The sequence below is a fragment of the Callorhinus ursinus genome, unplaced genomic scaffold (genome assembly GCF_003265705.2).
Source record: "Callorhinus ursinus isolate GAN/ISIS: 27379988/994484 unplaced genomic scaffold, GSC_fseal_2.0 scaffold2, whole genome shotgun sequence".
Taxonomy (NCBI): domain Eukaryota; kingdom Metazoa; phylum Chordata; class Mammalia; order Carnivora; family Otariidae; genus Callorhinus; species Callorhinus ursinus.
The window spans coordinates 36,218,400-36,241,481 of NW_027397064.1; the positions used below are offsets into that span (position 1 = coordinate 36,218,400).

Genomic DNA, 23,082 nt, shown 5'->3' on the forward strand with positions numbered 1-23,082 from the left:
GTACGGTTACAGAGGGTTTTCCCATGTATTATCTCACTTGTTCCTAATAGCAATCCGATGAGGGCTTGAGCAGCAAAGATCATGCTCACCCCCAGATTACACATGGGAAGTGGGCTCAGCACGTAGCTGGCAAGTGGTGGAGCTGGCTTTGAACAGGGTTCTTCACCATGTGGAGCAAGCCCAACATCAACCCCAGAGCCTACCACTTTTCCTCTTTTACCGCACACTCTGGTCACCAGGTTGATGGCAACATTTCTAAGATACCAGGTTTTTTTGCATGTCCACACCTTTGCACACCCTGATCCCTGTGCCTAGAATGCCTTTCCTTCCCTGTTTGTAAACTCATACTCATTCTTTAAAGTGCCTCCCATGAAGCTTTTCTAGATACACTCTTCTCCTCACCCTACCTACCCTCCAAGCAGAGCTAGTTTCTCTTTCAGCTGTGTTTCCATCGCACTTTATAAATCCTTTTACTCTCTTTTGGGTCTTGTGTAATGTAGGTAAGTTCAATAATAATTGCTACTAGTATCCCCCTTCATGATCCCCACCCCACCATTACACTACTTACTGTGTATGGACAGTGGGATGTAATCACTTCGGAAACACTCAGTGCCTTTAGTGTTGGCTAAAGCTATGGGAAGCGTTTGAGAATGATTTCAAGGGCTTTCCAAACATTGACAAAGAAATGTTCAGGAGGCCAGAAACTTGGCCACTAACATTCTCTAGAAGTGGAATTGTCTGGGGGTACCAGGATACACCGTCTAACGAGAGGTTGGGAACAATGGAGACTCTCTGCTTAAAATGGCAAATTTGGTAATTTCCTTGATGGGAAACTTAAGGGTGCTTCAAGGATGTCTTCACTTATGGGTAATTTTTATGTCATACTCATAGCCTCAGTCTAGATATGACTCTCTGTTATGGCTTTCAAATTGTGTTACAGTTATTTCTTTATGCAAATATTTCCCCCACTAGACCTCTAGTGAGGGTGAGTCTGAGCCACATTCATCTTTGTTTGCCAATTGATAATTGTTGAATAAACTTTTGGGGAACAAATCTTGTAGCCATCTGCATCTGAATACAATCAAATGTATTTAATTATAGTTGTAATTCAAATTCTCCTGTGTTTACAGCCACCACTGGTCCAAGCAATCTTCAGCGGTGATCCAGAGGAGATACGGATGCTCATCCACAAAACAGAAGATGTGAATGCTCTGGTAGGTGATGCTATGGTTTTGCCTGCTCAGGCCCTCTTAACCTTTCTGTACCATGGTCCTCTCTGGTATCTGGTGAAAGCTCTGGACTGCTTCTCAGAATTCTGTTTTCAAATCCACAAAATAAAATATATATGGTTAGAATGGAAATCAATCATACATAAATACAGTTATCAAAATATTAAATATCAAATCTGTGATAGAATAATACATGTGCTTCTCTATTAGCACATTTAAATAGCAAGGTACGGCAGAAGATCTAATAATGAGAGTAACTGAAGAATAGTGATGAGCATGGTCAATATCTTGTGTTATCTGTGACCATGCTAGTGGGGTAGGAGCAAACCTGTGATTTCCGCAGGTGACCAAGTGACAATTACCGGTGACACTACTGAGATTGGCTGCCTACCTTCATAATGGAAGGAAATGTGAAATTCCCATCGGAAGTTAGTAAAAATAAAGATGTACTATTTTTGCACCTAGAACCTCTGCCCTACAGTAGGGGTTGACAAACTGTGGTCTGTCACCTGTTTTTGTACAGGCTACCAGCTAAGAATGGTTTTCATTTTTTTAAATGGCTGGGGAAAAAATGAAAAGAAGAATGATATTTTGTGACACATGACAGTTACTTGACATTCAGATATCAATGTCAATAAATGAAATTCTGTTGGAGCTCAGCCATGGCTCCTTTCCCGCTACAGCAGCAGAGTTGAGTGGTAATTAATAACAAACTGTATGTGGCCCAGAAAGCCAAAGATATTTACTCTCTGGCCCCTTTGGAGGGAAAGTTTGCTGACCTCGGCCCTAGAGGCCCCATAAACCTGGGACCAGTGGGTGAACTCGGCATCCTGTGTGTAGCCTGGAATCATATGTAGTACATGTGTGTGCTTGTGGACATGTGTATTTTCTGTGAACAAGTAAAGGCATTTCATCATATTCTTAAAGGGGTGTATGGCCCCTAGGAGATTAAGAGCCCCTGGATCAGGAAGTTCTTGAAATAAACAAACCTGCAATGAAGAAAAGTGAAGGATTAGTCAATAATTTACCCTTTTGATAGTTTCCTAGACCTAGATTGAACAAGCAATTATATGCAGTACACGCTACTAATTCTCTTAATGTAAGTCAATTACCTTAATGCTCTAGTCCTTCGCGGAGAGGAGTTGTCTTTGAAATCTCTAGCGTTGGGTAGAAACAACAGAGAGGGTCAAACACAGCAGCAGCAGAAGAGCTTTACCACAGGGAAATGAATTCTGTCTGAGGTGGGATCTCTGTCCAGTGGGCTGAATGCTTTATTCAGGAGAGTCGTTTCGTGCAGCCCTCGTCCTGTGGCAGAGTGCAGGTTGGTGTGGCTTTTTGAAAAAGCTTTTGGCAGCTTCTCCCCAGCTGGCACTGAAAACAATGGGGCGGTGTTTTACGATGTTTTTGCAAGGTAAGCACAGATGAGGCCAGGGCCAGACTCCTTGAGAAGGCAGTTGGGCATTTGTCCAGAGCCTGTGGGGCCTGACCCGGGCTTCTGAGAGGAGCTGAGGCAAGCCAGCTGACTGCCCGGGTGTCCTGCCATCACTGGAATTGGCCTAGCCTATTTTGTGGCTGTGGCCCAAGCCCATGCAAGCCCAAGGCAAAATTAGTTACTATCTTTTCCTGATGATTATGAGCAGACAGAACTTTTGTTCAGTCATACATACTGAGAAAGATTGCACTGTCCTCTGAATGGCCTTTATTTCTCCTTAGGAAAGTGACAAATGGTTGCTGGCTGGTACAGGTTAGGAAAGCTTAACTTTATACAGTTGTAACCTAACTATATTACTGAATCAGATAGGTTAACCATAGTAACACATAGACCCCAAATGATAATTGCTCAAACACAGGAGAAGCTTAGTTCTCTTGTGAACAGATTAGCGAGGTGGCTCTTTTCCACATAGGATCCCAGGTATCAACATGTAGCTTCTAAGGTCACCCAAGGGCTTCATCTTCAGTCCAGCCAGCCAGAGGGGAAAGGGAGCAAGGAAAGAGAGCTTAGGAGGATTTTTATGGATCGTCTTGGAAGTGGCATAATCACTTGCACACACAACCCATTGACCAGAACTTAGTCCTACGCCACACCTAACTACAAGGGAGGTTGCAAAATGCATATAGCTGTGTCCCTAAAGATTGGAGAACATGAATAGTTAGCAATCTTGGCCACACAAAGTTTTGGTACTGCCGAATTTTAGGGAATTTGAGTGATAACACTTATTTGTCTGTGTAGTGTCTTACTCATTTAAGAGTAATTTACTGAGTTCGGACCCAGTGTTGGGTGCTAGGGCTACAGCAGTGAGAAGATCACTCTTTCCCTCGTGGAGCTTGCAAGTTGGCAGAGAAGCCAACAATGAGAAAGCATACTGACAGCCATTTTGAAAGGGGAAATGCAGGACACTATTAGGGGCCCAGTTTAATCATGAGGGACTGATGAATGATGTGCAAACTGACAGTTAATGGGTGCTGTTGTGGAGTTTGGATGTGTGGCTTTTGGATACGTCAGCAGGGAGGGGTGGGATAGAGGGAGGAAAAGCGATGCATGAAGGAATGCCTGACTTCCTTCCGGTGATGCTGTGGCTCCATGGGGTCCCAGTGCTTTCTTCCGCTCTCTCCTCTGTTGACCCCCCTCTTCCTATCCCCCTTTTCCTTCCCTCAGGTGAGTGTAAAGAACCTCATTTGATTCTCTCCTCTCTTAGCAGGTATGTTGGAGACAGTGAGCTGTTCTCGTCATGTCATGCTTTTCTGTTGTCAGTACTTCTTTGGATCAGTCATGTTGACCGTCTTGCTGGGGGTGGCTTGGCAGTTTAGGGAAAGTGATGGTTAACGAAGAGCATATGGAGATGGAAGACAAATAAGGATTAGCAATCTAAGTCTGGGGCTTCACTTCAGGAGGGAAGAGAGGCCACTAACCAGTACATTTCAATGTCAAGGAAGGGAAATAAATAACAGAGGTGCCTTCTGTTAGCGGGAGGACAGTATCTGTTTTCTTCTCTTCTCACCCTTTGCTTTTCTTTCTTTACCCATATTTATTTTTCCTTTTTATCCTAGGTTCTGATTTTTTTTTTTTTTTGCTTTCTTTTTTCTTCCCCACCTTCCTGTGTCTTTTGATGGGTTGCTTCTTCTTTGATATTTATATCACCTTTGATTAGGTGATCCTGCTATGGGAAACAATCTCATTTAGCTTTGCCTCTTGGTGTTTTTCCAAGCTTTATTTCCCGCCGGCAGTATTCATGGACCCTATGGATCAAGCGAAGTTTTTCAACCCATTGATATTTATTTTTTTCTCACCTCTCCACTGTTCCCGTCCCATCTGCCCTTTTAGACCTATTGTTTCCTCCACTGAGTTGTCTTAATTCTCCCTTCCTTTCTGCTGTCTCTTCTGCCACCTCCCTACCCAGCCCAAGAAACCTCTATCTGCTCTCACCTCCCATAGCTCCTTTATCTCACTGACTACTTTACTTGAGCTATTTACTTTTGAGAGACTATGTGCTCAATGACATGGTGGCCATGTCATTCATTCTCTTTGGCTCAGTGGCCCCGTTCAGCCTTTGCAGCACATGTTGAGTGAATGACTAAACCTTGCTTTCTTACTCATGTTGAGCCAATTCGTGGTGGCCCATTTTTCATTTCTGCCAATGAGGACACATTGTCCATTAGTGTCTGGCTTTGTTAGTGTCCCTCAGGTCTCAGTTGTAAGACTGAAAGTTCTCTGTGTAAGATTGAAAATCTATAGGTGGATTTGAGGAGCCACTGAAGAATCAGGAAGGGCACTCTTAGTCTTCTTGTGGTTTCTCTGGCTAGTGGCATGCCTGGGCCTGGAAATGTGGGAAGACAGTGTACACTCTGAGAAATCCATTTAAATGGACCGACATGTGGTTGATAACTAGAAAGATTTTAGAAGCCTTTATCAGACTTCAGACTAACAAATGGAGCTCGAGGTGGAGTATCTGAATTCAAAATGAATGCACAGATCCCGAAAACCAAAATTTGAACTCAATAAAGTCATTTTTGGGAACATGACACCAACAGACAGTTGTACAGTGTCATACTGGAATGGGGACAGAGATAATTAGTGCCTGTCATTGGTGAGTGGTGAAGACAGGGAGGGAACCATTCCATGTGAGAAGGGGTTGAAAAAACTGTTTCAGTTTTAGTTTATGTTTTAGACCGGAGAAGGACAAGAGAACTACCTTAAATAGTTCAAATGTTGTCAAGTTAAATGGAACTAGACTTACCATTGTATCAGTGGTTGAAAGCTACAGAAAATATTTCCAGCTCAAAATATAAGAAATAACTTAATAGACAGAGCTGTATAAAGAAGTGATGAGCTGACTTGACAAGTAATAAACTCCCTGGAAGACCACTAGACTGGTGGTTCTAAAGGAGACCAGTTGTGGCACATGAATTACTCTTCTACCCTGTACCCTTACCCAACATTGCTAATGGTTTATGATAGTTTTTTTTCTTTGAGTCTTAAAGACCAAAATTTCTTCTTAGGACAGCACTATTAAATTGGAGTCGGCTTTTAAATAGAAACCTCCTTCCCCTGCCTGGACTAGGTGATGTTTAAAGTCTTTTAACAGCCGTGAAAGACTACAATTCTAAGATTTGTAAGTCTCACGTGATAGCATACCCATGGTATTTATTTCTTTTTTGAAGTATCATTAACAGTTATGAATACACACAAACACACACACACACACACGTTATCGTACCAAAGAAAATCAACAATAATTCATTGGTATCTTCCAATACCCAGTGCATATTCAATTTTATTCTGTCCTCAGTAGCTTCAAAACTTTTTTTTACAGTGATTATTTTAATCCATCTAATTTATACAACAAAATGATTTTGTCCGGCTGTTAATGTTTATTATTTTCCCTAGTAGGATTTGGCCCAAGTATATTGATGCATTTTGCTTGCACTCTCCAATTCCAAGATATGAAGGGATGATATGTGAATGCAATAGAATAAATCTTGAGGTGAAAGCTAAGCTTACATTGGTAAACAACTTATAATGAAAAAAGGGGAGACAACCATTAAAGCTTTAGTTTTTAACTATAAACATCAATTTGGGTGATAGTGGCCTGCTACTCTCAAGATCCAGGTGAGAAAAAAGAACTGTACCAACAAGGTATGACGAGAGTTTTCTAAAAATAAATAAGACAAATTACCAATAGTAAACTTGTAATTGTACTGTGTGTGTGTTTGTGTAGGGTTGTTGTACTATTTCTTTATATCAAAATGATCACACAAGTCTAGTTAACAGATTCTATCACCTCACATAACTACAAAATTTTTTTTCTTATCATGAGAACTTTTAAGATCTATTCTCTTAGCAACTTTCAAATATGTAATACGGTATTATTAACTATGGTCACCATGCTGGACACTATATCCCCATGACTTACTTATTTTATAACTGGAAGTTTGCACTATTTCTTCTAAAAATAGAATATATTTTTTGAATCCACTCAGAAGGGTGCAATATGGCTCTACCTAAAGACCCTTGAGTGATAAATTTAATACCTTCTTTAAATTTTTCTCAGCTTGATTCTATCTTGTCAGATTCCCTAGAACATTAGGAATACAGACTATATAGCACAGCATTTAGGAAAATTTTGAAATTTATTTATTTGAAAGAGAGAGAGATTATGAGCAGGGTGAGGGGCAGAGGGAGAAGCAGACTTCCTGCTGAGCAGGGAGTGGAACTCGGGGCTCAGGGCTCCATCCCAGGACCCTGGGATCATGACCTGAGTCGAAGGCAGATTCTTAACAGACTGAGCCACCCAGGTGTTCCTGCACTATTTCTTTTAGAAATAGAATATATTTTTTGAATCCACTCAGAAGGGTTCAATATGGCTCTACCTAAAGACCCTTGAGTGATAAATTTAATACCTTTAAATTTTTCTCAGCTTGATTCTATCTTGTCAAATTCCCTAGAACATTAAGAATACAGACTATATAGCACAGCATTAAAAAAATTTTTTTTAATTTATTTATTTGAAAGAGAGAGAGAGAGAGAGCATGAGCAGGGGGAGGGGCAGAGGGAGAGGGAAAAGCTGACTGCATGCTGAGTAGGAAGCATGATGAGGATTCGATTCCAGGACCCAGAGATCATGACCTGAACCGAGGGCAGATGCTTGACTGACTGAGTGCCCCTAGCACAGCCTTTTAAGCTTCTAGATTTTTGAGTGTTTTCCCTCACTTACATGTATCTTACTTGATTTTTTAATTTTTTTTTTCCAGAAAGTATTGATAGGGGCGCCTGGGTGGCTCAGATGGTTAAGCGTCTGCTTTCCGCTCAGGTCATGATCCCAGGGTCCTGGGATTGAGTCCTGCATCGGGCTCCCTGCTCAGCGGGAAGTCTGCTTCTCCCTCTGCCTGCCCCTCCCCCTGCTCGTGCTCTCTCTCTCTCTCTCTCTCTCTCTCTATCTCTGTGTCTCGCAAAAAAAAAAAAAAGAAAGGAAGTATTGGTAATAGAGATAAAAACCTGAGATATTTTGTTAGCTTAGAGATCTGGGCACTTTCTAAATTAGAGTTAAATCAGAAACTGCTGGGCACAAGGAAGCTGCAGGCTGGAGTGGCAAACCCTCGTCCCACAAGTCACAGAAGCATGCTGACCCATTCCGCTCTCACTGAGTGTTGCTTTGCAGGATTGCAGGCTTGGTGTGGCCCAGACTTACATTTTTAAGAGAAAATACAGGAACTCTTTAAATTGTTACGTGTTGGTTCCAAAAAGTGATCCAACATTGTTGAGGCCAAAGAAAACACATCTGTGGGCCAAATCTGCCCTGCAGGCCACCGTTTCGCTAACCGTGGATGAGATCAGCAAATATTCCGCAGTTAAGGTTTCTCTGGCCACCTGTGTCTGGAAATCCAAAGCGTGAAGCCAATGGTCTCATGTTCTGGAGAGAGCAGTGGTCTGTGTTCTTCAAATGTTGACAGTATTTCTGGCTCACTGGCCTACGGGGAGGCTGGTGGTCCCTTCCTAGCTCCAGGAGGGGTGCTTTTTGTTCTGAGGGTAGGTGCCTCTCGCTCAGCACGTGCCTGGCAATACTGTCACATCTCCTGCTCCTTGTTGGACCACTGCCCGGGATGTGGGGCTGTGGTTTGGAAGCTATGACCTGTGTCCTGTAGAGAATGATTCATGAACTCCAGACGGCACTGAGCAGGCTGCAGCGATGTGGCCTCACGGCCATTTAAAATGTGTGAAGGCAGGTCTGGTTAGCATCACTCCTAATGATCCTCCAGGGGACGCCCGACAGTGTGAGGCTCCATTTCTTCAGTACTGGCCTTGGAGGTACAAGAGTCATCCTCCGTGAATGATACATCTTACAAGGGTATGCGATTTGTACCATCCAGATAATAGAGATAGTTGTTTGGAACTCTGGAAACACTCCAAGTGTAATGCCCTTAGTATTCCTTTGCTAAACATTGTTACAGCACAAAGAAAAATCTTGCATTTAAAAGAGGTACATTGTAAATAGCTTGAGAATGTGAACATCTCTGGGATAAAGGGTTATGGCTCTTTTTTTTTTTTTTTCCACATTAGATACTACATTTGAGGGGAGGATGTAAATATGAATAAATGAGCTGTATTTTTCTTTGAGTCTTCTCAATCTATGTATAAATTCAGTGCAGTTGAATTTGGAGGGGGGGTGCGGATAGGACTTTGGCTCCGGAAATGTGATAAAATCTTCTAAACTTCAGTATCTAGAGGAATAGACATGTGAGAAGACTCTTAAAAAAGAAAATCAATGAAGGGAGAGTCTCACAAAATCTATTAAAACAAATTATAAAAGTATAGCAGTTAAAACAGTGTGTTACTGGCACAGGAATAGACAACTAAATTAGTGGAGCAGAGAGTCCAGAATTAGACCCAAGTGTATATGGACAGTTGGTATAAAACAAAGGAAGCTTTGGAAACCACAGGGATGACATGGATTACTTAATAAAGGGTGTCGAGACAAAGGGCTGATCAAAAGCTGAACCTTTCCCTAATTTCTTATACCAAGATAAATCTAGAGGTAGAAAATAAAAAGATGGAAGTAGTGGAATAAAAAAAGGGAGAAATATTTTTTTCAGTTGAGGGGAAGGGCTTTCTAAGCAGAATAGGAAAGATAAAAACGAAGATGGAAAATGTGGATACCTTTGAATATATAAAAACTGTGAACTTCTGTGTATTAAATCATCACCAAAAACAAGATTAAAGGATAATCAAAGATAGGTACACTATCTGTGAAAAGCATTAATATTCCTAATATATAAAAAAAACTTGCAAATTATTTAGAGAAAGGTAAACACCTTACTAGAGAAATGGGCAAAGGACACACAGAGGACACTCACCAAAATAAAAATGCAGATAGCCAAAACATTATATGAAAGGGTGTCCAATCTCGACTTCACCCAGAACCCAAGAGTTCAAATACAACAGCCCCACGGTGCCCGTCAGAGCAGCAAAAGGGAAAAATAAGACCTCAAGGAGGGTGTAGTTGAAGGGACACTCTGAGGCCTTTTTGGAGAAAGTTTAATTTGTACTCACCTTGGGAGGGTTTGGCAGTCTGTATCCACATTCAGCTGTGTACACCCTTTGACACAGCAACACGACTCCTGGGAATATACCGTAAGGGAAATCACTGAACAGCAATATATATATATATATATATATATATAAATATTTGTTGCTTTGTATTTTATAATAAGAAATTGGAAATTACTAGTACTTTATGTCTTAACTATACTTCAGGACATATGTATGTGGCAATATTATGCTATCTTTAAAAGGGGTGGTTTATGTCAATTTTTACTTATTACGTATATTTATTGATAGGTAAGATCTTCAAGATATTTTTATGAATGGAACAGCCAGTTGTTAAACAGAGCATATCATATGCATATATAAATATGTAAATATAAATATATATATATTTAAATATAAGAAGCGGTCTAGAAGAATATTCTCCAAAAGTTTAATTATAGTTGAACCTGGGTAGTGGGATGTTTGCTTTTTTGTTTATTCCTTCGTGTGTTACTGATATTTTTTTGTTGATAAATGGGAAAAACATGTATTATGTATTATGTTGATAAATGGGAAAAACGAATACATTTATATAACACACACACACACACACACACACACACACACACACACACACCACACCACACACACCACACACGAAAGCCAACAAACCAGCTTGCCAACTTGCTCATATTTCATATAAGGGCATGACTTTTTAAATGCACTTATCCTATTTGTCTGTTTACGTGAGTGTAGAACGTACCTCAGTGTCATGGTGCTCATCACCCATAGCGACAGACCGAGAGTTGTCCCCATCTCATGTTACATTATGAGGGGCTTTCCTGTGGTATTAGTTGGAGCCTGAGGGATGGTGGTAGGAGCTGTTGTCCCTTCAGTAGGGTTCTTTTCTTCTACCATCATGTTTCCCCCTTCTGGAGGAATTTCAGGGAGGACCCCCTGTTTTGATATTGAAGATGGAAAATATATGAGATTCTGGACAGCAGTATTGTAAAACTGCATGTCTTTTTACTTAGCCATGTGAACAACATTTCATTTCATAAATTCTGGGAAAATAATTTTTAAAATAGAAATATAGTTGACATATAACATTGTATTAGTTTAAGGTATACAACATAATGATTCAATATTTGTATACATTGCAAAATGATTGCCACAATAAGTCTGGTAAACATCTGTCGGCATATACGATAATAAAATATTTTTTTCCCTCACGATGAGAACTTTTAAGATCTACTCTCCTAGCAACTTTCAAATATGCAATACAGTATTATTAGCTATAGTCACCAGGCTGTATATCTCCATGATTTATTTATTTTGTAACTGGAAGTTTGTATTTTTTGACGCCCTTCACCTATTTCTCCTACCCCCCCACCCCATCTCCTGCCTCTGGCAACCACCGTCTGTTCTCTTTATCTATGAGGTTGGTTTAGTTTAGTTTAGTTTTTCATTCCACATGTAAGTGAGATCATATAGTTTTTATCTCTCACTGACTTATTTCACTTACCATAATGCTCTTAATGTCCATCCATGTTGTTGCAAATGACAAGATTTCCTTCTTTTTTTTTATGGTTAAATAGTTTTCCATTGTGTATATGTGTGTGTGTGTGTGTGTGTGTGTGTGTGTGTGTGTGTGTGTGTGTCTATATATACACACACACAACATTTTCTGTGTTCACTCATCCATCAATGGACATTTGGGTTGTTTTCATATCTTGGCTATTGTAAATAAGGCTGCAGTGAACATGGGGTGCATATGTCTTTTTGAGTTAGTGTTTTTGTTTTCATAGGATAAATACCCAGAAGTAAAATTGCTGAATCACATGGTAGTTCTATTTTTATTTTTTTTGAGGAACCTATGAACTATTTTCCATAGTGGCTGTAACAGTTTACATTCCTACCAACAGTGCATGAGGGTTCCCCTTTCTCCACATCCTCGCCAACTCTTGCTATTTCTTATCTTTTTGATAATAACCATTCTGACAGATGTGAGGTGATCTCTCAGTGTGGTTTTGATTTATATTTCCCTGATGATTAGTGATGTTGAGCACCTTTTCATGTTCCTGTTGGCCATCTGTATGTCTTCTTTGGAAAAATACCTATTCAGATCCCCTGCCCATTTTTAAATTAGATTGGGGTTTTTTGCTCCTGGATTGTATGAGTTCTTTATGTATTTTGTATATTAACCCCTTAACAGATATATGATTTGCAAATACTTTCTCCCATTCAGTAAGTAGCCTTTTCTTTTTTCTTTTTTTTATTATGTTCAATTAGCCAGCTATCATTAGTTTTTGATGTAGTGTTCAACAATTCATTACTTGTGTGTAACACCCAGTGCTAGTAACCACATGTGCTTTTTTTTTTTTTGATGATTTCTTTTGTTGTGCAGAAGCTCTGTAGTTTGATGTAGACCTGCTTATTTATTTTTGCTTTTGTTGTGTTTGCCTTTGGTGTCAGATTCAGAAAGTCATTGCCAAAGCCAATGTCAAGGAGCTTACCACTTCTGTTTCCTTCTAGGATTTGTATGGCTCAGGTCTTAGATTTAAGTCTTTAATCTATTTTGAGTTCATTTTTGTGTGAGGTGCAAGATAGTCATCCAGTTTCATTCTTTTGCATGTGCCTGTCCAGTTTTCCCAACACATTTATTGAAGAGACTGTCCCTTCCCCATCATATATTCTTGGTTTTGTTGTTATAAATTAATTGACCTTATATATGTGGGTTTATTTCTGGGCTCTCTCTTCTGTTCCATTGATCTGTGTGCCTGTTTTAGGCCAATACCATACTGTTTTGAATACTATAGCTCTTTAGTATAATTTGAAACAGGGAGTGTGAAACCTCCAACTTTGTCCTTCTTTCTTGAGAGTGTGTTGGCTATTTGGGCTCAAAAAATAATTTTTGATCATTAGTTTCAGTTAGGATAAAAATTGAGTACAAGTTTCCAGACACTTCTTGATTTTCTAATTTCTTTTACATTGAGAATATACTTGTAATCAGAAGAAATTTTAAAGTTTTGTGGAAAAGAAAAAAAACTGTGGAAAAGAGATAACTCATATTTTAAAAATGAATCAGAGATGATCACATACTCAGATTATTCTTAAAAGACATGCTTAAGTTAAAAGGATATAAAGTATATTTTAGTTTGATTAGCTGTGCTGGCCCTGATTTTTACCAAGGATATGTTACTTTCTATTTCAAATGTTAAATAACCATATAATTATGACAGCCAGAGGACTTTCCAACTGTAGTTTTATAGACATATTATTATTACAGCTGACCTTAAAAGAAAAGAAAGAAATACAAAGAGCTTAAATGTAGATGTTACTCAGTGAGGGTAGAAACCTGGGGGAGGGGGTGGGGTTTTTCTCAAGGAGGTTGCATGGCTGGTTATAGTCAGGTCGCTTGCCAACTTTCTGCTTAAAAGGATGTTCCTGGCAGTTGGTCTAGGATAGTATGGGTACTTTGCTGTGTACTTTCTAAAGTCATCGGGAGGTAATACAGGCTACCTTCTCCTTCTCCTTTAGTCTCCCTTCTTCAACACCTCCCTGGCTTTCCCTACCCACACATGCACAGATTCGCTTTCTGATATAACCCCTTCACAACCAGACCTGGTATGTCCCCGCTTCATATATTTTACTTGTTGGCACATAATCTGTATCAGTCACACTAAAATGCATGCATGGAGGGAAAAGAACACTGGGCTAACCTCAGAGGCAGAAGCCTCTTCATCTACTCAGACCTCACTTCCCTGTCTGTACAATGGCCACCATAACACACTTTTTATAAGGTTATAGCTAGGGAAATGAAATGGTGTATGTATCTCTGTTAGGATTAGATTTGGCTGCATTTGACAAAAAACCAGTAACCGTAAAATAGTAGCTTTTAATAAAGTAGAAGTTTATTTTACTACAAAATAGAAGTTCATTTATTTCCTATATACAAGTCTAGAGACAGGCTGTCCAGGACTAGCATGATACTTTGTGGTTATAGGAGCCAGTCTTTATCTCCTCTTGTGCTGCCGTTCTTGGCAGGTGGCTTCTACCTCATTGCCCAGAATGACCACTTGAGTTCCAGCCATCACATCCAAATTTCAGCTAGGAGGAAGGAGGTTGGTGGAAGAGGGGTGTGCCTCCTTTCTCTAAGGATTCTTTCACGAGGATTGCTTACATATTGTACAGAACCGTATCAGGTGGCCATGTACTCAGCTCAAAAGCAGCATTTATTATGAAAGAAAGATGTGGGGGCAAATCAGCAGTCTTTGCCATGGTATATGAAAGACTTTTGTGACCTCTGAAATGCTTCAAGTACAAAACAAATTTATGTAAATTGCCATAAAGCAACCTCACTACATTCACCCATTCACCAAGTGTTTATTAGCTATTTACTGGAGACGTGGCATGAGGACCGGCACCCCATCCACTTCCTCATATATTTCTTAGTCAATTAATGTTGTCTCCCAAGAAAAGGGTTTGAGGGATTCATGTAGCTGTGATTTTCCCCCACTTTGCCGAGCATGTGGGAACAGAACTTTCGCTAAGGTACTATATCCCTTTCTTTGGGAGGAGGGAAAGAGAAGGGTGACATTGGAGCATGTAATAAATGGCAGCTCTCTAGCTCATCAGTATAGACTGCGTGTTTTTCCCTCCAGCTCATAGAGGTCCTGTCTTTTGTCATCAGTGCTTCATGTTGATTTACATCTTGTGTCCTCACTTACTTTGGATAGATGCCTTTTTCCCTATTTAAAGCACATGTGCTGGATTAGCTCTTCATCTTCTGCCCTCTTCCTTTCACATAGGGAACACTGTGTTTGAACAGGCGTGTCTTTTATTTGGGAAGCAAAGATATAAATAAATGGATAGAGAGATCCATCAGTGGGTGGGTGGATGGATAGATGGATAAATATAGATAAGCAAGCAAGCATGCATAACCTAATCGTCAGGCAGCATTGTCCCTTACTGGCTGTTTCTCAGGGGGGCCCCAGAATGTGCAGGACCCCTAAGAAAATAGAATACACAGTCCCAGGCTCAAAATACTCCATTTGGAAGGAATTCAGAGATGTCTAATATCCTTCATTCTAGTTTTTCAGGAATTGATGGTAGTGGGCTTTCTTTTTTTCATCTTGTTTTATTATGAAAATGTTCAGAGTCAGGAAACAGCCACAAACCCACCACTAAGATGGAACAAACGTTAACACTTTGCTGTATTTACTTAATAAAAAACAGAAAATGAAATTTTATAGATGTAGAGCTTTTCTCCCACATAAATGCATGGTCCTTGGGTCATTCATGTCTTTACATAAATCCCACCTTATCTGGGACACTGTCCCCAGTCTTCCTATGTAAACCACCCCTTCTATCAGCCTCCAACCTGGCTTGCTGGCGGTTTTCGCTGCTTGACTTATGTAGTGTATTTATTTGCTTGTCTTCTGTCTGTCTCCCTCCATGGGCATGTCAGCCTGTGCGAGAGCTGGATGTGGCTTTGTTCCTGATGAATCACCTGCGTGTCCAGCGGGGCTGGCGTAAACGAGAAGCCGGTGAACAGAACTCAAGCCTCTTTTAGGCTTCCTGACCCATCGTCTCCCTGCCTGCTTCTCTCCCCTGGGGGAACCACTGTCCTGAAGTTTTATATATCTTCCCCATCCTTGTCTTTATATAATCTAATTTTATTCATCTCTATGTGTGTGCATTATGTATACATACTCCAGAACAATAGATGGTGTTGTGCATCTTTAAAAATATTACATATGCAAACTATTTATATCCTCTGTCACTTGCTTTTTCTCACTCAACATTATGTGTTTGAGATTTATTTATGTGGATACATGAATATTTACTTCATATATTTCATATTCCTACAATATTCCTTTTAGGATTTTATCCCAGTGGGTCTATTTTTGGCCAGAGCCTTTTGTTTTTTAGTTGTTTTTAAAGATTTTATTTATTTATTTTAGAGAAAGAGAAAGCACCCGAGAGCAGAGGGGGAGGGAGAGGGACAAGCAGACTTTGCACTGAGCACAGAGCCCGACCCGGGGCTGGATCCCACAACCCTGAGATCTTGACCCAAGCTAAAACCAAGAGTTGGTTACCCAGCTGACTGAGCCACCCAGGCTCCCCTTGGCCAGAGCCTTTTAATATCAAGATTTCACCTTTCTTTTGTCAGGGACTCTCTGAGTTTGACCTGTGGTAACAATTGTATCAATTCTAGAAATGGGTTAGAAAATGGATAATATGGTAAATTTTATGTGTATTTTACCATAATTAAAATATTTAAAAACTTATACCAAATTGTATACTTGGGAAAAAAATAAATTAGAAGGGGAACCAAGTTAAGTGTGTTCAATAAGAATTGTACTCTGTAAAAATAAAATCACTGTAAATGGTATTTTTAGGGAGTGAATTTTACTCAGCACCATTGAATATGTTTATTTATAAAATTCTCTTTTTCAAGGAATTATGATTTCATTCTTGGTACTTTTAGAGAGAGGGAGAGAGAGAGAGAGATGGGGAGGGACAGAGGGAGAGGGAGAGAGAATCCCAAACTGAGCGTGGAGCCAGATGCAGGGCTCGATCTCACAACCCTGAGATCATGACCTGAGCTAAAATCAAGAGTCAGACGCTTAACCTACTGAGCCACCCAGGCATCCCTCAATCTTAGTACTTTAGAAAATAGATTTCCCTCAAAGAAGACAAACAGATGGCCAGCAGGTACATGAAAAGGTGCTCAACATCACTAATCATCAGGGGGATACAAATGAAAACAACAAGCTATCACCTCATACCTGTTAGAATGGCTAATATTAAAAAGGCAAGTTGGTGCAGCCACTGTGGAAAAGAGTATGAAGGCTCCTCAAAAAGTTAAATATAGTGCTACCCTATGATCCAGCAATCCCACTTTGGGGAATATTTCCAAAAGAAATGAAATCATCATCTTGAAGAGATAACTGCATTCTTATGTTCATAGCAGAATTATTAACAGTAGCCAAGGTGTGGAAACAAACTAGCTATCTGTGGATGGATGAATGGATAAAGAAAACGTGATACACACACACACACACACACACACACACACACTGGAATATTATTCAGCTAAATATTATTCAGTTAAGAAGGAGGGAAGTCCTGTCATTTGCAACAACATGGATGAACCTGTGGGATTTTATGCTAAATGAAAAAATAAATAGACCAAGAAAGACAAACTTTGCATGGTATCACTTATATATGGAATCTAAAAATGAATGAATGAATGAATGCAAATATGTGAGGTGATAGATGTGTTATGTCCATGGGGGGAATCTTTCCACAGTGTATGTATCTATCAAATCATCATGTTGTACACTTTAAATATCTTAACAATTTGTCAGTTATATCTTAGTAAAACTAGGGAAAAAAAGAAAGTAGAATTCCCTCAGATGAATCACATATTTCAATATATAGTCCCCCCATATTAGTAAAGCTTTAGTGGCTTTTCTTTCAAGGAGGAAAAACTAGAGAAGAAATATGTCAAGTTGCTGTACAGTAGTATTTAGAATTCTTGGTTTTCCTTTTTTAAGGTTGTTTTATTTTTTTATTTTTTAAAAATTTATTTATTTATTTGTCAGAGAGAGCACAAGCAGGGGGAGCTGCAGGCAGAGGGAGAAGCAGGCTCCCCTGCTGAGCAGGTAGCCCGATACGGGGCTCGATCCCAGGACCCTGGGACCATGACCTGAGCCGAAAGCAGCCGCATAACCGACTGAGACACCCAGGTGTCCCAGAATTCTTGTTTTTTGACAAGATTCTAGAAGTCAGAGAAGTCCATTTTTGCTATAACATGACAATTTGACTCTAGATATAGGTACAGAATAATTTCAGTGCCTGGGTTTTCTTTAGTACACATTTAAGTATCCTCCTTCTGAGCTTCCTATTAAAAGAATACTTGTTAGAGGACAATGTTTTATTTAAAAAGCATTTTGTAGATTTTGTAGATATAATTGAAAAAGTTAGGAAAGATCTTACCATCTATAATTTTGAATAATGACTCAGTAGTCCTTGGCTAAATGCAAAATTGTTCTAGAAAGATCACATGATTGACCCTGTTTTGCATTTTGCTCATAAAAATCCTTCGGGGCTATGAATGAATATCTTGTTTTTAGAGATGTAGTCAGACTTTAGTTAGCTATTTAGCAATTTCAAAACAGGTCTTGTTAGGCATTTCCTAAATTTGATTGGTAATTTCCTTGAGCCCTAGTAAACTTGAATGTTTAAAGACAATATTTAACACACAGTGTCAGTTAAATTAACTATCAGAGTATGGTTTTCTCTCTTTTTCTATTCAATTAGCAGACATTTACTGAGCATCTACCACATTCCTGGCATTGTGCCAGGGGCTGAGACTATCAAAGGAATGCCCCCTGGGTTGTAGAATCAGGTGGTTGAGACAGATATTTAATCGAGCTGTCAAAGGAAATGATCAGTGCTACAATTGAAATAGAAATGTTCCATCACTGCACACTCTCTGTGTGGCCAGGACTCTTAGTGCAATAGATTGACCAACCCTTGACAACAGTGTCAGGAAGTACAGGGATAGGTGTCGGGGTGGGGATGGTGGGAGAACTGTTAAGCCCACCTACCATCTTTATCAACTTCTTTCTCCAAGCTACTACCGGTAACGATAATGATGGTAATTTCTTATTTGGGCAATTGATCTTTTCTCAGTCTTATATAAAGTATGACTAAAAAGATGTTTAGAAACTTTTAATTTTATTGAATTAAAAAACAGACTTTATTTCTTAGAGCAGTTTTAGATTCACAGCAAAATTGAGAGGGAGGGGGACACCTGGGTGGCTCAGTCAGTTAGGTGTCTGCCTTTGGCTCAGGTCATGATCCCAGGGTCCTGGGATCAAGCCCTGCATCGGGCTCCTTGCTCAGCGAGGAGCCTGCTTCTCCCTCTGCCTGGTTCTCCGCTCTCCCTGCTTGTGCTCTCTCTTTCTCTCTCTCTCTCTCTCAAATAAATAAATAAAATCTCTAAAAAACATTGAGAGGAAGGTACCCTTCTATCTCCCGCCCCACACATGCATGGCCTCCCCCGTTATCAACATCCCCCAACAGTGGGATACATTACAGTTCATGAACCTGCATTTTCATATCTACACACCATTTCCACCCCAAAGTCCATAGTTTACATTAGGATTCACTCTTGGTGTACATTCTATGGGTTTCGACAAATGTACAAGGACATGTACCCACCATCATAGTGTCACGCAGAATAGTTTCACTGCCCTAAAAGCCCTCTGTGCTCTGCCTGTTCACCCCTTCCTCCCCTGTGTTATTGAATTTTACGTATAACCTAAGCAAGAAGAGTTTACCTGAAGCTCAAAGCAGCTCCAACTAGACTGCCTGCCAGAGCCCTCCAAACACATTCTGGAATTACCACTGACGGTGTTAGCCCCTTTGGTCATTCATGCTTCTATTTGAGAGCTGCTGTATTTAGCACAAATGCCCAAAGTTGATGTCAGGATCTGTGGCATAAAATCCTGCATTTTAAAACCAAGGAGTGGGGTGGATGTGTTCATGGCCAACTTGTTGGTCACCATCCTCCCTCCCTCATCACACATTGACCGCATTCGTCTTTACAGAAAAGTTGGAAGTCCCCAGACAGAACCACCTGTGTACTCCTGTGGGTTGGGGGTTTTCTGTGCTCCAGATGTCTTGATTACAATACAAACAGACCTATTTGCTTTTAGGGAAGCAAATGTTTTCTGTGTTCAACTGAGCTTGTAAAATTTCATTAAGAAGCTAATCATCTGCCCTGATTAAGTAAACACTGGATGTTTGGCATGAATATTTTAACTTCCTATTTCCAAGCTGGCTCAGCCTTCTCGAGGTTACTGATTGTCATCTGGGACCAATAATTTTTCAGTCACCTGTGCAGTTTTCCACTCTAGCATCACAGACTGCCCTCCCCATCCCCATTCAACTGGGGAAGAAAACCAAGGCTCTCCCCGAGCCCCAGCCATGAAACTGGTCCTCTACTGCTCATTAGAGGACTTTTCTCTCACAGTCTAACCAGTCAATCTCATAGCTGCCGGCTCCCGTGCAGAGCAGGAGACTAAATTCTGCGTCTTTTGAAATTCAACTTGAGATTGCAACCATTTTCCATCCTTCCGCGTTTGCTTTTATAAACATTTTTTGGCTTTAACAAAGATCGGAGTTTTTCTTAGTGACATTAAGTATATGTCTATGAATATGTATTTAATATTAAGCATTTATTTTCAAACCTGGGAAAGAGCAAAAGAGATAAAGATGCACAGAGCTTAAAACAGTTGCTGACAGTGACTCAGACATTATTAATATTGTTACAGGCATGATGAACTGGAATGGTGGTAGAAAGGTTTTCTCTGGGGAAGAATACATTAGATACCATTTTCCAAAGTGTGTTTCTCAGAGTCTCAAACAAATCTGGCAAGTGTTTAGAAGGGGAAAAAAGAGGTTTTGTGGCTAAATAAAATTGGGAAGTACTCCTCCTGCAAAATTCCTGTGTGTTAGTGATTTATAGTATGCATTGCCATATTAAAGGCTGTGAGAATTTCTGAACAAATAAGAAATTTGTTCAACTTTCCTTTTTTTTTAAGATTTATTTATTTGAGAGAGAAGGAGAGAGAGAGCATGCAGGGGGAGGGGCAGAGGAAGAGGGAGAGGGTGGGAGAATCTCAAGCAGACTGTGCTAAGCCAGAGCCCAATGCTGAGCTCAACATGGGGCTCGATCTCACGACCCCAAGATCACAACCCGAGCCAAAATCAAGAGTTGGATGCCTAACCAACTACGTCACCCAGGCACCCCTGTTTAACTTTCTTGAACAAAGTGTTTTGCAAAGTCATTTGGCTACAAATGCCTACTTTTTTGTTTCCTTAATTTTAATCTATCACCTGGAACTGACCTTCAAAACCAGTAGAACACACTTGTACTTTGTTGTAGAATGAGAATCTCTGGAATAGTCTAGGGCAGTGGTTCTTGAACCTGAGTGTGCATCAGAATCCTGGAGGGCTTGTTAAAATACAGGTCGCTGGGTCTTACCCCCAGAGTTTCTGATTTGAGAAGTCCAGGGTGGGCTGAGAATCTGTATTTCTAATAAGTTCCCAGGGCATGCTGCTACCGCCGGTGGGGCCCACACTTTGAGAACAACTCGTCTGTGGTCAAGCTGGAAGGAAGACAAAAGTTCCAGGGGGTAGCGGTGGTACTACAGGGGTGGCGCTAGACAACGTGCAGGTTAATGCACTCCTGTGGTCTCTACTGACTGAGCCTGCTGTGTTCCAGGCACCGTGCGAGGTGCTGGGGATGCATGCATGGGTGGTGGACGCAGGCCTGGTCTTTGCCTTCAGGAGCTTACAGGGTAATGGGAAGGCAGGCAGTAAACAGGCACAGGAAATGAGTCAGTTGGTCCAGATAAATTGGGAAGACCCCTGCGAAGGAAGCCTATAGTGTGCTTTGATACCAAACAAAAGGTGGTCTGGAAAGATCTCTGGGAGGTGGCAGTGACATTGAAGCTGAGACAGGCCGTGAAAAACTGGGGGGCCCTGAGATGCTGAGGTTAATGATTTAGCCAGGATAAAGACATGTGTGAAGACCCTGATGGGTTAGGGGAGAGTGGCAAGTTCCAGAGCCAAAAGAAGGCCAGTGTGGCTGGAGGCCAGTTAGCAAGAGAGAAAGTGCAAGGAAGGGAGGTCGGAGAGGAGACAAGGAAGGGCCAGGTCATCAGAGCTCATTGATGGAGTTTGGGTTTCATCCCAAGTGCAGAAGGCTCCGGTGAGTATTTAAAGTTGTGTTGTGTGAAGGCAGGGATGTGAGGGGGAAGAGCAGATGCTGGGAGAGCAGCAGGAAGACCGTGGCTGGCATCAGGGTAGAAATGGGGCTGTGGTGTGGCCAGGGCTGCTGTGTACTCGTGGGCTTTAGGGGGCGCCACTCACATGGGTTGCTTGTATCTACCTGAGGTGGAGACACCTGGATGGCCTCCGGGTCTATTACAGAGGTGGATTAGACAGGACTTGATGATGGATCAGATGTAAGGCTCAACAAAGAGAGAGGTGCCAAGAACGACTCCTGGGCTCCTGGCCCGAGCAACAGACAAGAGAGGAGGAAGAGCGCGGAGAGACGGAGGAGGTGCCACTTCATTTCTGGGAGAGGGCCCAGAACAAAAGAGTTACTTTTCAGGAGACTGTGAAATGACCGTGGCCACTGTTATTCTGCAAACACAGTAATTGGCCTTTTGTTGGCACACAAAAGAAATGATGTTGGGGTTTGAGGAGCGTTCTTATTAGAGAGTTGCCCTATATATCACAGATCAGTGGCTGCCTGGTTGCCCTGAATTAGAAAACAAATAAGGCCATTTAACACTAAACATAATGTTGTCTTTCTCTAATAATTCAGAGAGCACTTCAGAATCTCACAGAGACCTATAGCATTGTGTGTAACAAACCACACCACAATTTACTGGTGAAAACAGCCGTTTTATTATGCTCATGGATTTTGTGGGTTAGGGATTAAGACAGGGCATAGCAGGATAGCTTGCCTGTGTTGCATGATGTCTGGGCTCCTCTGGAAAGACTTGTCAGCTGGGGTGCCTTGACACATATGAGGCGGGAGTCGTCTGGAGAGGTCTTCACTCCCATGTCTGGCGGGTGATGCTGGCTGTCAGCCTGCGCGCCTCTGCACGGCCTCTCCACCGGGCACAGGCCCTTCTTCACGGTACGGCGCCTACAGGCCAGTTGAACTTCTGACATGGCAGCTTAGGGCTCTAAAGGCAAGTCATCGTTGCAAAGATCTTGAATCTCTAAATTATCCAGGACAGGTAGCTGAGTCCATGTTCTGCTTAATAGAACGCTAGATCAGAAAGGGATTGCTGTGCTCAGCATGCTGCCTCAGGGATAATCGGATTTGGGGAAGAAGAGTCTCGTAAAAGGGAAGAGCTAGATGTTTTGCATTAAGCCAGATGACAAGGATATTCTTACTTTGGCTGTGAGCCAGTCATGTGGTAAACAAGTATTTTTCCACTCTCTTCCACTTGCCCGGCCCTGAGAGGTGAAGCCAGAAAGCAGAGTTCCTGCTTACTGGATAATAAAAGGATGTTTATAAACTAGGACATAATAAGAACAGGTTTGAGTTATTTAAACATTACATGGACGCAGATTTCCCAAGACCTCTACTCTTGGGTCCATTCTGATGGGCTTCATCCATCAGCTAGCAATGCACAGTGCTGCAGATTTGGACATTATTCTTGATTTGGGTTTTGGGTAGCCTCCGATGATTGTAACACACCGTCTAAGTTAGATGCTCTAGCCCTAAGA

General features: G+C 41.0%; 1 protein-coding gene and 1 long non-coding RNA gene across 9 annotated transcripts in view; one reads left to right on the forward strand and one right to left on the reverse strand.

Annotated features, from left to right (window-relative positions):
* The window catches only part of ANKRD44 (ankyrin repeat domain 44), a 321,875-nt gene that overhangs the window by 118,087 nt on the left and 180,706 nt on the right, over positions 1 to 23,082 (forward strand). For all 8 annotated transcript variants that reach the window (XM_073880874.1, XM_073880858.1, XM_073880849.1 and 5 more), the window contains one exon: positions 1,131 to 1,214. In XM_073880874.1, the coding sequence (XP_073736975.1) occupies positions 1,131 to 1,214 (84 nt within the window). The remainder of the gene's footprint in view (positions 1 to 1,130; positions 1,215 to 23,082) is intronic.
* LOC112840773 (uncharacterized) lies at positions 7,655 to 22,775 on the reverse strand. The gene is made up of 5 exons (XR_003212593.2): positions 22,308 to 22,775; positions 20,679 to 20,939; positions 10,514 to 10,707; positions 9,775 to 9,868; positions 7,655 to 8,945 (listed from the first exon to the last, which is right to left on the reverse strand). It is a non-coding gene; the product is annotated as an uncharacterized lncRNA (long non-coding RNA).